This window comes from Schistocerca gregaria, chromosome 8 (genome assembly GCF_023897955.1).
Source record: "Schistocerca gregaria isolate iqSchGreg1 chromosome 8, iqSchGreg1.2, whole genome shotgun sequence".
NCBI classification, from domain to species: domain Eukaryota; kingdom Metazoa; phylum Arthropoda; class Insecta; order Orthoptera; family Acrididae; genus Schistocerca; species Schistocerca gregaria.
The window spans coordinates 155,451,607-155,467,088 of NC_064927.1; the positions used below are offsets into that span (position 1 = coordinate 155,451,607).

Below are 15,482 nucleotides of genomic sequence, written 5' to 3' on the forward strand. Positions count from 1 at the left end.
CTCGGTTTGAGGAAGGCCGGCGTGTACCAGATTCCGTGTCAATGTGGCAAGTCGTATATTGGTCAGACGATGCGTACCGTCGAGGATCGATGCCGTGAACACCAGAGGCACATTCGACTGATGTATCCGAGCAAGTCGGCGGTCGCTGAACATTGTTTGTCGGAAAATCACGCTATGGAGTATGACCGCACGAGGATTCTGGTACAGACGTCGAGATACTGGGACAGCGTTGTTAGAGAGACCATCGAAATTCGCTCCAATGACGACCTCATAAACCGTGACTGTACCAGCGATTCGGTTAATCAAGAGTAAATCGAGCAAACGCATAGTTGTGACGACCACGGCGGACAGAGCAATCACACCGACGTCATCTCAGACGCCGTCGCAATCTGTTCCACCGCGCTACCGTGGCGCGGGGCGCGGACGGCGGAGGGAGCGCGCCGCGGGCGGAGGGTATTTAAATCAGCCGCCGCCGCGACCGAATCCAGTTCCCCCTGAGCATCCATAGCGTACGGATCTCCGTGCCGGCACGTTCACAGGAGCTCAGTACGTCAGTTCACCTGATGATGGCGACATGTTTGATCGCCGAAATATTGTGCCCGTTGGACACTATAGACCGGCAGTACACCCGTGGTTATTTTGATTATCAAATACGCCGGGAGAAACTCAAGAATCATATAAAATAAATTGTTGTTGGAAGTGGGGTCACACAGCAACACTTTTTAGAAAAGTACAGAATAGGATAATGTTGAGTTTAAAAACGTATTCACGTGAGTGCTGCCACTTTTCTTCTCACACGTGTATCTCTATACACGAATTAGTCGTTGCTACGTACAAGACGACTCGCCGCATGGGTTTCAAACAACCGTCTGGTCGTTTGCCACGTTTTCATATCGTCTTATTTCGGGGGACGGAGGTTGATAATGTTCATATTTTGTTTTTAGTATAGACCAGTGTGAACCGACGGGATGAAGTCTGTTTTCTTATACGACTTCATGTGACTTTCCTATGTTTTTTTCTGACGATGCATTGTACGATGTTCTGCAAAACTTAAGGACTGGCTCGATAAGGTAACGTAACGTATGAGCTACACAATGGAATTAAATCGAAGTGGGGGGAGCATGTTGTGGGAGATCTCCTGAGCGTTCACAGAAAGTTGGACGTCAGAAGCCGTGACATCAGCGTGACCATAGCGTCAAATGGAGCTGGTCCCACATCACGAAGCAATTCAAGGAGGGGGAAAGACATGGTATGTCGATAAGACCAGGTTCTCAATAAAATGAGCAAAAAATAGGTAAAGTTTGGAAATTTTTTCAGCTAATGAAAATACATACAAAGTATTTTTTTGGGGGAGTATGATGAATTTGAATTTTATTTTCCATTTTCAATAAAAAAAGAAAATGGCGCCCGTAATTATGGTTTGATCAAGGGCCTGCGAGTTTGAAGTACGCAGACTGGGTGCAGTTTAACCTTTCAGGAGTTACCTGAACTCAAACAAAGGATAACATTAGTCGATAATATATTAAGTTACCTAACCACAAATTTAAATTTAACGATATGGTGCTAACTCGAACTTCAAGTTCGATGTTTGGCTTTATGGCTTACAGAAAAACAGTTAATATTAACATATTTCATATATTATAAATATAAGCTCCCAAGAAAAGCGTTTATTTTTCAGGGGTCAAAGGTAGCAGTTAATAGGTTGAATCGTTTTCTGTTTATGCTACACGCAGCTTTAAAAATCGTTTGTCGGTGAAAAACCGTTTAAAGTTCAGGGAAAACTTTTATATGTATCATTAGTTCAATTTGAATCAAAACTACATCTTATTATACATTTTTGATGTCATTGAACACATATCTGTAGTTAGATTTTCAAAACGGCTAATCCAATATGGCGGACCAAAAATTATGATTTGACGACCTGAAAAAAGATTTTTATTTACTTACGTTCAGTTTGAAAATTCCAGGACCGTATATCAACTCTTCCTCTAACTCGAATTGTTCGTGGAGAGCAATTCCTTCTTCCTTCTTGGCGAGAAAAGCCGATCTGGCTGAGATGGATATGCTTCGTTCGACAGCCTGCACACGTTGATCGTCAGCTTTGGTGGCGAATATGTTTGCAAGCCTACAGCAATATAAATGACTTTATGAACGTGCGTCACGACACGATAAGTTTTCTACCTGAGCCGGGGGTCTCCGGCTGAGAGCGTCGTACTGCGGCTCTGACACTGCTTCAATCGGCTGTGGAAACTTCTGTAACGCACGGATTAAAAAAACTCTTCGTCCCTACATTCGTCCCGGCCAGAAGCGAGCAGTTATTGTGCTTTGTGGAGGTGGAGTTCTCCATTACAACGTGGCCCGGGCACAGAATTCAGATGACTTCGCAATGAGAAGAATCGTCAGGACAATGGAAGGAGGATGAATGGTGACGGGTGTAGCCCAGGAGTTTGGCATTCTTCACATCATTGTTTCACGTTCATGGGAAGCGTACCGAACTACAGGCACTGCTCCTTGAACGAAAGGAGTTGGTCGACCACGTTCAATTACGGCAGTAGATATGTATTACATAGTACAACAACCAAGAAGGGACACACATCAACCAGTGGGCGCTATTGCATCCACATTTAGCAGGATTTCACGCTGCACAGTGGAACGGCGACTCCATGAACGCTGTCTCTCTTTCCGACGGCCCGTACGTTCTGTTTCGTTGTGTGACGTCCCCTCTCCCCTTTTGTTGTCGCTGTTGATGTTGAGCCGCTGCTGTTACAGGTCGGTCGGTGGAATGGAGACGCGACGCGCAGTGATGGTTGTCCCCGCCGGATAACGTGGAACAGCACCCGAAAATCTCTAAAGAAAATTGTTCCTCGCGTAATGTATGATAGTCCGTTTGTGAGTCCGCACAGGCTTCTCAGCGATGAGAACTGCTGATTTTAATTGTCTATTATGGTTTTAAGACGATTTGTTATGCCCGGTTAGTTATTTATTGCAGTACTGAGTGAATCATTCATCACCGGAGTCGTTTCACACCACTGAAGCGAGGAAAAATTCGTTTGCGGATCAGTATCAGTAATTGTTGTTACGTTGCTAGGTAGAATTGTTCACTACGGCACGACGCAAATCCAGAGATAATCTACACTCCTGGAAATTGAAATAAGAACACCGTGAATTCATTGTCCCAGGAAGGGGAAACTTTATTGATACATTCCTGGGGTCAGATACATCACATGATCACACTGACAGAACCACAGGCACATAGACACAAGCAACAGAGCATGCACAATGTCGGCACTAGTACAATGTATATCCACCTTTCGCAGCAATGCAGGCTGCTATTCTCCCATGGAGACGATCGTAGAGATGCTGGATGAAGTCCTGTGGAACGGCTTGCCATGCCATTTCCACCTGGCGCCTCAGTTGGACCAGCGTTCGTGCTGGACGTGCAGACCGCGTGAGACGACGCTTCACCCAGTCGCAAACATGCTCAATGGGGGGACAGATCCGGAGATCTTGCTGGTCAGGGTAGTTGACTTACACCTTCTAGAGCACGTTGGGTGGCACGGGATACATGCGGACGTGCATTGTCCTGTTGGAACAGCAAGTTACCTTGCCGGTCTAGGACTGGTAGAACGATGGGTTCGATGACGGTTTGGATGTACCGTGCACCCCTCGACGATCACCAGAGGTGTACGGCCAGTGTAGGAGATCACTCCCCACACCATGATGCCGGGTGTTGGCCCTGTGTGCCTCGGTCGTATGCAGTCCTGATTGTGGCGCTCACCTGCACGGCGCCAAACACGCATACGACCATCATTGGCACCAAGGCAGAAGCGACTCTCATCGCTGAAGACGACACGTCTCCATTCGTCCCTCCATTCACGCCTGTCGCGACACCACTAGAGGCGGGCTGCACGATGTTGGGGCGTGAGCGGAAGACGGCCTAACGGTGTGCGGGACCGTAGCCCAGCTTCATGGAGACGGTTGCGAATGGTCCTCGCCGATACCCCAGGAGCAACAGTGTCCCTAATTTGCTGGGAAGTGGCGGTGCGGTCCCCTACGGCACTGCGTAGGATCCTACGGTCTTAGCGTGCATCCGTGCGTCGCTGCGGTCCGATCCCAGGTCGACGGGCACGTGCACCTTCCGCCGACCACTGGCGACAACATCGATGTACTGTGGAGACCTCACGCCCCACGTGTTGAGCAATTCGGCGATACGTCCATCCGGCCTCCCGCATGCCCACTATACGCCGTCGCTCAAAGTCCGTCAACTGCACATACGGTTCACGTCCACGCTGTCGCGGCATGCTACCATCGTTAAAGACTGCGATGGAGCTCCGTATGCCACGGCAAACTGGCTGACACTGACGGCGGCGGTGCACAAATGCTGCGCAGCTAGCGCCATTCGACGGCCAACACCGCGGTTCCTGGTGTGTCCGCTGTGCCGTGCGTGTGATCATTGCTTGTACAGCCCTCTCGCAGTGTCTGGAGCAAGTATGGTGGGTCTGACACACCGGTGGCAATGTGTTCCTTTTTCCATTTCCAGGAGTGTATAATGGTATCTTGCTTTCGCGCGTCGTGATATTATTTCGGCAAAATACTCCCTTCAATGCTCAATGTTCATCACATCACTCTTTCAATTAATATGTTCACAGTTAATTAATTTTGATTATCAACTATCACACAGTTCAATTAGCGATGGAGAAAACACGTGAAATTTCCATTACTGACGAACAATTTTATTGTTCCTTCTTAGCACTTAGTTTATAATCATCACACTACACGCACACCGATGGATCAGATTACTTACGATTCTTTTCAATTCGGTGATCGTGACAGTTACGACAGCTTTTACCATCGGCGTATTTTTATTATCCTCATGTGTTCGTATTAATGTTTCCTACTTCGGGCTAATCAGGTACTGCAGTCTTCGATACTATGTCCATTCTTCGTTGTAACTGTTCACTTTGATGAAGGTTGAGTGCAACAATAACATATCCAATAATTAAAGTTCATTAACTCGTCGTTCACTATCAGAATATCACTTCAGTTCAAGTTCTCAAGTCAGAATAACTGAGAACAAAGTCCGCGCATCTCTATCACACAATATTACTTTCTTTTTTTAATAGAAACAATCTCGAAGCGTTCCGTTTGTAGTACTATAACAAACGGTGCTCTCTCGACTTGATAGCAAGCAAGCTAGCATGCGACTAACATTTCCAGGATCGAGCATTGTAGACGCATTGAATTTCCTTTTCGCCGCGTTTACAACTCTCTTTCACAATAAATGTTATCTCTGACCGACATATTACTTTGAACTTAACTTTCGTTGTACTGATTTGCAGTTATAACTAAGATGTTTGATAGCTAATTAAAAATAACCTTTCTTTCTACCTTTAAGACATGACATACTCAGTAATTATTGAAATTGGTGTTCATCAAACCTTTAAGGTGTTATATTATTGTCAAAGTTGTCGTTCCTGTCAGGATAACAGTTCCCTACTTTAAATTATCACGACATTCTTATTTGGGTTTTCGGGTTTCTTGGGGTGATACAGTTGACACCTGCGCATCGGCTGCACCGTTTGCATTAGTATCAAGAGCGTAGGCATGGACCAACGAGAAGTAGGGTCACGTGCTCTTCTCGAATGGGAGGAGATTCACTTTGCTTAGTGATTTTGGACGTCTCCTTAGATGACGAGAGATGAAAGACGTACTGCATCCAGGAACACTGCCGAACGTGATCGTTTTGGTGGTCCACGTGTAATGGTGTTGAGGGGCATAATGTTGCACTGCGTTGTTTGTTGTTGTGGTCTTCAGTCCTGAGACTAGTTTGATGCAGCTCTCCATGCCACTCTATCCTGTGCAAGCTTCTTCATCTCCTAGTACTTACTGCAACCTACATCCTTATGAATCTGCTTAGTGTATTAATCTCTTGGTCTCCCTCTACGATTTTTTCCCTCCACGCTGCCCTCCAATGCTACATTTGTGATCCCTTAATGCCTCAGAACGTGTCCTACCAACCGGTCCTTTCTTCTTGTCAAGTTGTGCCACAAATTCCTCTTTTCCCCAATTCTATACAATATTTAATCATTAGTTATATAATCTACCCATCTAATCTTTAGCATTCTTCTGTAGCACCACATTTCGAAAGCTTCTATTCTCTTCTTGTCCAAACTATTTATCGTCTATGTTTCACTTCCATACATGGCTACACTCCAGACCAATACTTTCAGAAAAGACTTCCTGACACTTAAATCTTGATGTTAACAAATTTCTCTACTTCAGAAACGCTTTCCTTGCCATTACCAGTCTACATTTTGTATCCTCTCTACTTCGACAATCTTCAGTTATTTTGCTCCCCAAATAGCAAAACTTCTGTACTACATTAGATGTCTCATTTCCTAATCTAATTCCCTCAGCATCACCCGTCTTAATTCGACTACATTCCATTATCCTCGTTTTACTTTTGTTGATGTTCATCTTATAACCCCCTTTCAAGACACTGTCCATTCCGTTCAACTGCTCTTCCAGGTCCTTTGCTGTCTCTGACAGAATTACAATGTCATCGGCGAACCTCAAAGTTTTTATTTCTTCTCCATGGATTTTAATACCTACTCATAATTTTTCTTTTGTTTCCTTTACTGCTTGCTCAATATACAGATTGAATAACATCGGGGAGAGGCTACAACCCTGTCTCACTCCCTTCCCGACCACTGCTTCCCTTTCATGCCTCTCGACTCTTGTAACTGCCATCTTCTTTCTGTACAAATTGTAAATAGCCTTTCGCTCCCTGTATTTTAGCCCTGCCACCTTCAGAATTTGAAAGAGAGTATTCCAGTCAAAATTATCAAAAGCTTTCTCTAAGTCTACAAATGCTACAAACGTAGGTTTGCCTTTACTTCATGTTTCTTCTAACATAAGGTGTAAGGTCAGTATTGCCTCACGTGTTCCAATATTTCTACGGAATCCAAACTGAACTTCCCCGAGGTCGGCTTCTACCAGTTTTTCCATTCGTCTGTAAAGAATTCGTGTTAGTATTTTGCAGCCGTGGCTTATTAAACTGATAGTTCGGTAATTTTCACATCTGTCAGCACCTGCTTTCTTTGGGATTGGAATTATTATATTCTTCTTGAAGTCTGAGGGTATTTCGCCTGTCTCATACATCTTGCTCACCAGATGGTAGAGTTTTGTCAGGAATGGCTCTCCCAAAGCCGTCTGTAGTTCTAATGGAATGTTGTCTACTCCGGGGGCCTTGTTTCGACTCAGGCCTTTCAGTGCTCTGTGATACTCTTCACGCAGTATCGTATCTCTCATTTCATCTTCATCTACATCCTCTTCCATTTCCATAATATTGTCCTCAAGTACATCGCCCCTGTATAGACCCTCTTTATACTCCTTCCACCTTTCTGCTTTCCCATCTTTGCTTAGAACTGGCTTTCCATCTGAGCTCTTGATATTCATACAAGTGGTTCTCTTTTCTCCAAAGGTCTCTTTAAATTTCCTGTTGACCGTATCTATCTTACCCCTAGTGAGATAAGCCTCTACATCCTTACATTTGTCCTCTGCCATCCCTGCTTAGCCATTTTGCACTTCCTGTCGATCTCATTTATGAGACGTTTGTATTACTTTTTGCCTTCTTCATTTACTGCATTTTTTAATTTTCTCCTTTCATCAATTAAATTCAATATTTCTTCTGTTACCCAAGAATTTCTACTAGCCCCCGTCTTTTTACCTACTTGATCCTCATTGACCTATAAATTTTTGGACACGGCACACTGAACTGTCAGCCTTTTTGTGACACTGTGCTCCTTCCTTTTTGTCCGTCTATTTAGGGGTGCATTTGATCCAGAGTTCATTTTCATGGTCGACAATGACAATGCGCGACCGCATCGAACAGCGCTGGCGTAGGACCTCTTGGAACGAGAGGATATTCGGCGAATGGACTGCCTTTCCCGTTCCCCGGATTTAAATCCCGCCGAACACATTTGGGAAGAATAGGGGAGACTATTGCAGCACACTTAAATACAGCCACTCTTATCCAGCAGTTATCAATGGCGTTGGTGCAGGGATAGTACGTCCTGACACAAGATCTCCTTAACAGCCCACAGGTAGGAGCTTGCATTACAATCCGTAGTGACGACACACCCAGTTAAGAACCTTTTCTGATGTCTGGGGGACCAGCATTAATCGCGGTGACTTCAGTATAATTATTGTCTTTGAATAAAAGTGCCATTTCTATGTATGGTCCAAGTGTCATCGAGCTATCTTCTTTGACGGTGACGCAGCACGAGAAAGTCATTTTCTTCTTTAAGTTTTGCACACCACTGTATTTTGGTTTTGTGATGTGTAGATGGAGACACCCCAAACAAAAATTGTTCACGAGTTTGCATGCGAAAACTAGCGTTAAGGGGACCACACCGTGGTTCAGGTAAAAAAATCGATTTTCAGTTTTCGTCATATTTCGATAGATTAAGGTTTTATTTAGGTACTCTGAAAACGATTTTGCTGAAAAAATTTTTTTTCGAGCATTTAAAGAGCATTTTCCTAACACATGTGTTTATGTGCCACGCCCACTTTTCTGTCACCCACTTTTCTGCATATATTTGAGATCTTTATATCCCTTACACTGCACGTTAGGGATTTTTTTTCTCCCGAGTATATTGGCTATCCTTGGAATGCAGCGGTAGGTATTCTGTTGTTTCTGCTGTTTGTAAACCACATGCTATCAATTAGAAGATGAAAAGTTGTTGACCATCAGGGTCGGTTAACTAAAACTGAAATAGGAAACTTGCAGGTATGCTATGGGCAGGCAATTAGGAGAAATAAAGAAAATTCGGAGGTAATAAAGAGAGATGTTTGGGCCATATTCTTCCGTAAGTCCTCTGCTGATGATAAGCCATGTCATGGATTGTGTCCATCAGGAGAAAATTCGTGGTGCAAATACAATAGGGCTCAGGCAACTGCAGAATCTTACTCCCACCAGCATTCTCTTCCTGCTGCTGTTATTACAGCAATCAAACCTACTTTCGGAGATTTGGCTCATCCTGACCTTCTAAGGAAATGTCTGCATGGGCAGACGCAGAATCCAAATGAATGTTTCAACAGCATAATTTGGAACCGCCTTCTTAAAACTGTATTTGTAGGCATGCATATAATGAAACTAGGAGTTCATGATGCTGTTCTTACATTCAGTTGTGGTAATATTGGAAAGTGTTGGGTACTGAAAAAGCTGGGAATTAAACCTGGTGAAAATATGATCACTGGGGTGCAACACTGCGATGAAATGAGGATAGCCGATGAAGACAGGTCTGCATCTAATATGGCCAAGAAAGCAAGACTAACATCCAAGAAGGTGAAAAAGAAGCTGGAAGACATGCTAGAGGCCAAAGAAGGGCCATCATATGCAGCAGGACAGTTTTAATTAACTGTAAGTAACAAATTTCAAAAGTTTTTCTTTAAAGTCAATTTCCCGCAAACTAAAATTTTCAGTACATATGCCCCATTATATGAGAAACTATCATAGATAAATGAATAAAATTTTTAGAGCCTCTGCATAACATAAAAAACCACCTCTGGTACTACATTAATTAATATTCCCCCATTAGGAAATTCACAAAAAATATTTTCTGCGGAAAAAACTTAATATTTTTTGTTAATAAATTTTTAAAAAAAGTATTTCTTAATAACTATAAAATGGATAAAGTAGATTTTAGTACAGTTGATTCTATTAGCATCATGTACCATACAGTAAAAATATTAAGGTCCTGCATCAAACAGTTTTTTTCAGAAATGGGTCAAATACTTGCCTAAATTAAAATGGGTTAGATGGGCAGGGTGTGGTCCCCTTGACGTAAACCTTGTTTTGGTTCTCTGTACAACCAAAATTTTGTGCCACTTGTAATTTTATGCACCCAATCGACCAAAAAACGTCAAATTAGTCTCTACGATACATTACTTCTCATCAGCGTGCAGAAGTAGATCTGAATGAGCGTTACAATTAAAAAATCTCAAAAGATGCCGAATCCGTTCACAAATGAATAGGTTAGAAACAAAAAACGTCAAAGCTTTTCGCATTCAAGGTGATATTTGTGCTGCACACGTACCGATTGTAATGACTAAAGCTGCACGTCAACTGTGCCGTTTGTTTAAGAATGCAAGCGCGAATTCTCATCATGATGATGCTGGATCACACTCTGCCTTGCAAACACAAGGCCTGTTGCGTCTTTTCAAAAGGGACGTTTTTGAGGATCCTCCTACAGCCTAGACTTGTCTTTGAGGGATCCCCGTTTCTTCACGCACATGGAACAGTGGTTCGCTTCCAACGTTTTGAATCTGCTGAAAAACACAAATGAAAGAACGGAACACGAAAATCTGTCCCCGCTGAAAAAATTGAGCATGCTGTCACCAACTGGCTGCCGATTTTATTCAGATTAGTCAAATCTGTAAGAGATATAAATGCTTGCATCTGAATGGCGAAATGTAGAGAAGCAGTATAAAGATGTGGTTTTAAGATTTTCGTAATGAATTTGATTTGATTATCTCATACAAACTAGGTGCAGGTAGCAAACACAAATGTTTTCATTAATATATTCACTGTGAGAAATTGTACAATATTAGGTTTATTTTGCATTCATAATTTACTGTACAAAAATACACAGTCAAAACGCATACAAGTTACTGTTTGCAGAATCTTATAAATACAATGACGATATGGTGCGAAAACAGTACAGGTTGTTATTGTTTTTTTTGTGCAAGTTGCAGGTGCATATATTTGTGACACAGTTATCAGATTACAGTATTACTGTGACTGTCATACATTCAGTGAAAATTCGGATCTTATTATCTAAAAAATATATTTTTAAGAACGGAAGCTGATGTAAGACGATTGAGTAAAAGAAAAAGTATTCCATTGTGGCTTTTTATCAAGATAAGACTCTACTGAACACGCTAAAAATACTATGGCGCTAGCACATCGCTTTCCTTCCACAGTTCAGAGTGGTTGGAATAAAAAACTCCAACGGTATAAAAAAAATTCCTACGTTGAACGGTTAAGACGTCGGGAAATGAAATACGGTAGAATTGTTAAAATAACTGAGAACACGTCAAGTTTGAGACGTTGCAGTAATGCACAAACAAAGCTTGTTGAAAGTGGCAAGCAGTATTACGAACGAGCGTGTGAGAAACGAAATATCTGTGATTTAAGATGACCGTCTTCCACTGGAGGGCGGTAAAGGCAGAAAATTTCACAGTTTTACATAGAAATGGAGTCCTGGTAACTACAGTAAAATTCTTTAACATGGCACGTTAATCGAGAGAAACAGTGGTAGATTGATAAGGATGGAAACATAAATACAAGGTGACATATCCCGCGGTGAAAATACGGCGAAACAGCTCAAATGCTTCGAATTTTGCAGCAGGGTAGAGAGACGTAATTCAGTCACACGCAGTCCAGAGTCACACCAATACCCAAACGTCCTTTTGTTGTCGTTTCTCGAAAAATGTTACAGCTCCCGTACAAGAACTTTAATGAAATACTTTGAAATGCGATCAAGGTGACAGTGAGCTATTGACATCGATAAAGAAACGTGGCTGTTGTCATGATGACGTAGCGGTAGGAGGAATACATGGAGACGAGAACTCGAGCGTCAGCTGATATATTCACAGGTGAAACGCGGATGAAAAATCTCCAAAGGTTATAATTTTGAAGGAGGGAAGCAAGAAAAAACGTGTCATGTACACGCTACCGGGCATCCAGCGAGGGGGAGACAGTGAGTGGATGGTGAAGATGCATATTGTGCTTTTGATATACACAGTGCCTCAAGATTGTTGGGGAAAACCAAGACAGACCTATTTGGAACAGGAACATAAGGTCGCTGAATTCAACTTGTCATGTTTATGAATATTTACGAAGATATTACATAATTTCGAATAGTTTGCTGCAAATACATTATACAAATAGTTGTTGAGTTTGCAGTAGGTGCGGTATGTGAGACCACTGTCTTCTGTGCATACAGTGAAATGTGGAATTTGACTGTCCTGAAAAATTATCCTGAAATGTAGCAACGAAAATCTGGGCCGTCATTCCGGTAGTGCGCAGTTACACCCGAAAGTACAGGTTTTAAGCATGTGCGCGCACCAGTCGGTTTGTCACTAACTCCGGCTCACTGCATCCGCTTAATGCCTGAAGGCGAAGTACTGTACAGTGGAATGAGAAAGACGTTTGTAAAATACTGTTTTGACATAGGTAACAATGTGTCACTGTGTGCTCATTGCGTCAAAGTGCGCGGTTTGTAACATGTAGCTGGTGCCATAGGTCTCTTTGCTTTAAACATTTTCATGTTGTGGTTTACAAATGCAGTGTAAATGAATGGAACGAATGAATGTGTTATTAAGAAGTTGTGCAGTGCTATTGTACGTTATTCTCTTTGGGTTGTAAAGCTGACAATGTTAAACTAAAGCACATTTGCAGGATCACGTATTTCAGCATGACTTATACGATTACATTGTAACCTGAAAATCGTTTCGTAATAATGCTTCAGTTGGTTAGTTTTATCCGTTTTGGTTTTTAGTCGTTTATATAGCTGCAAAATACCAATACGAAATTGTTGTTAAAATGATGTTGAACCTGTTTATGTGTGAGGTTGGCATATTACGTACATTAATTACTATTTTTCGCGTAGCGTGGCATGTTTTCTCGAGCGAGATTTCAAAACACACTGAGAAGATGTATCCAGCTCCCCATTCCCCTTCCCTCACCTTCAACGTCCCACGAATAGCAGGGCTCTGATTGCCACTCCACTGTACAGCGCTTCGCACTCGGACATCAGTGGGACGGAGCTAGTGACATCCAATTGATCTGCGAGAAAGTTTGTACACAGTATTTTCGGAAGTTCGTAAGTGCATACTAAAAGCTTTATGGCCTAAATTTTCTGTGGGGATGATATCTTGCATAAGTGCTTTCTTCTTCTTAAAATATGATGTGTAGTTGGCGATGTTTCATTGTACGGCGGAGCGCTGAAGATCAGAAGTTCACAACATGCTTTTATTTACTGATGCGGCATTATTCGTACAGATTGGGATAACAACTTACGACAATAACCACGTGTGGGCAGATGCAAATCATCGAGTGATCACGGAAGCAAGCATGGGTTTCGCTTTAGTAACAATGTGTTGGTAGACAATACCTGACGAAAGTCAATAGCTTTAACTACACAGGATTAACAGCGTGGTGGCAATTCGGGTATGGCAGTAGCCCACAGAACAAGTGAGGTTGGATGAACTCTTAAAGGTCGTCAGGTGTATTGTGTGATACAAGAATAAATCTGAAGACTATAGGAATGATGTATAAGTCAGCAGTGAAATCTGGAATGCTGTAGGGACCAGAGAACATGTGCAAGAACTAAGGAATATTTGTAAGGCAAATGAGTGTGGCTGAAATGAGAATGTGAAGAAAAAATTGTGGCGTCATCAGAGCCGGTAAGATTAAGTGACGAAGATATCAGACAAAGTTCAAAAGACAAGACGGACACGGCATGAGAAGGAGCGATACCTGTATTGGCAAGAGAATGATACAAACGGTAGTGGGAGGTGACAGATGAAGAGAAAAAGCAAGAAACAGATAGGCGTACTATGTATACGAGGACTTAAGGGAAAGTGAAAGGAAGTTTGGAACCGAGGAAAATGGAAAACACTTGTCAAGAACGTCGGCTCCACATGAGTGGGAAAAGACGAAGAGAACGGAGAAGTGAGGGCGGAATTGTAAGCGATAGAGTCGTAGGCCCACACTCTTCACCAGAAAAATTAATAGGAGACGATCACCAATATCTGTGTGCTCTATTGGAAACATGCAATCTTGATGAAAGACAACTAAAAATGGTTCAAATGGCTCTGAACACTATGGGACTTAACTTCTGAGGTCATCGGTCCCCTAGAACGTAGAACTACTTAAACCTAACTAACCTAAGGACATCACACACATCCATGTCCGAGGCAGGATGCGAATCTGTGACCGTAGTGGTCGCGCGGTTCCAGACTGTAGCGCCGAGAACTGCTCGGCGACTCCGGCCGCCAAAGACAACTACAAAAGTACCCAGTACATAGGTTTAATGAGCGAGGTTCAGTAACATAGCTTCCCCGTTCACTTGAACTTAATCCCTTTGATGTTTTGCAATGTGGGTAATTAAAGACATTGGTGTATTCCACACTCATCGATAGGAGTGTTTGCCGCCACATGCATTTGAGCAAGTCTAGGGGCTATCAGGTGTATTTGCAAGAGTTTGTGATTCTTAGAGGAGGACTGAAGGATAAGAAGTAATGGTGATTACAGTAAGGAGATGCTGTTGTGTCCACGGACAGATTGCTATTATAAGACAGGATGGCCTCTATCCCAACATTTATTTTGTTTTATGACACATGTTTTTTCTAATTTAGACCAGTACTACGTACAGTAAGAATTGGAGCCATGTTTTTCTTGTCTTTTTGTAATGGCCGCGCGGGATTAGCCGAGCGGTCTGGGCGCTGCAGTCATGGACTGTGCGGCTGGTCCCGGAGGAGATTCGAGTCCTCCCTCGAGAATGGATGTGTGTGTTTGTCCTTGAGATAATTTAGGTTGTGTAGTGTGTAAGTTTAGGGACTGATGACCTTAGCAGTTAATTCCCATAAGATTTCACACACATTTGAACATTTTTGATTTTTTCTAATGTGCGTAGCCACATCGTGCAGTAGTTCTGATCACACGTCTTCCAGTCATGTAAAGACTCCTTTTGGGGAAGGTTCACCAGTGTTCCCAATTTCCTGCAGCTGCCGTCAGCGACCGCACGTCCGTGTTCCACGTACGCCTCGGTGTGCAGTGCCTGCTGAGTACAGCGGGCCGCGTCGGTCGCCTCAGAAGTGCAGCGGCCGGATGACGCAGCAGGCGAGGCGCGCGCCCGCGTTGCCGGTGCGCAGCGACTCGTCGTTGCCGCCCTTGCCCAGGTCGTCCTCCTTCTGGTGCACGACGACGGCGCGGCCCACGGCGTAGTACTTGCTCTCGGGCACCAGCGACAGCCGGTCGCTGAGCACCGCGAAGTCTGCCACGCCGGTGGGGCCGGCCTCGATGTTGCCCAGGTCTCCCGCGTGGCGCCTGTCATCGTGAGGGCCGCCGTGGGTATACTGCCGAACAGAGGAAAGAAAACAGACTCAGGCATACCAACATACAATGGGTGCAACTGGCACTGGTTTGATGCGGCTCTCCACGTTACTCTATTCTGTGCAAGCTGCTTCATCTACCAGTATGTACTGCAGCCTACATCCTTCTGAATCTGCTTAGTGTATTCATCTCTTGGTCTCCCTCTACGATTTTTACCCTCCACGCTGCCCTCCAGTACTAAATTGGTTATCCCTTGATGCCGCAGAACATGTCCTACCAACCGATCCTTCTTCTTATCAAGTTGTGCCACAAACTTCTCCCCAATTCCATTCAATACCTCCTCATTAGTTATGTGATC

General features: G+C 43.5%; 2 protein-coding genes across 2 annotated transcripts in view; one reads left to right on the top strand and one right to left on the bottom strand.

Annotated features, from left to right (window-relative positions):
• Positions 1-15,482, top strand: part of LOC126284273 (uncharacterized) — a 626,414-nt gene that overhangs the window by 290,728 nt on the left and 320,204 nt on the right. The window lies entirely within an intron of this gene.
• LOC126284275 (superoxide dismutase [Cu-Zn]-like) overlaps positions 10,597-15,482 on the bottom strand; it is a 131,534-nt gene continuing 126,648 nt past the window's right edge. The window contains exon 5 of the mRNA XM_049983091.1: positions 10,597-15,147. Coding sequence (XP_049839048.1) covers positions 14,881-15,147 — 267 coding nt within the window. The 3' untranslated portion in view covers positions 10,597-14,880. The remainder of the gene's footprint in view (positions 15,148-15,482) is intronic.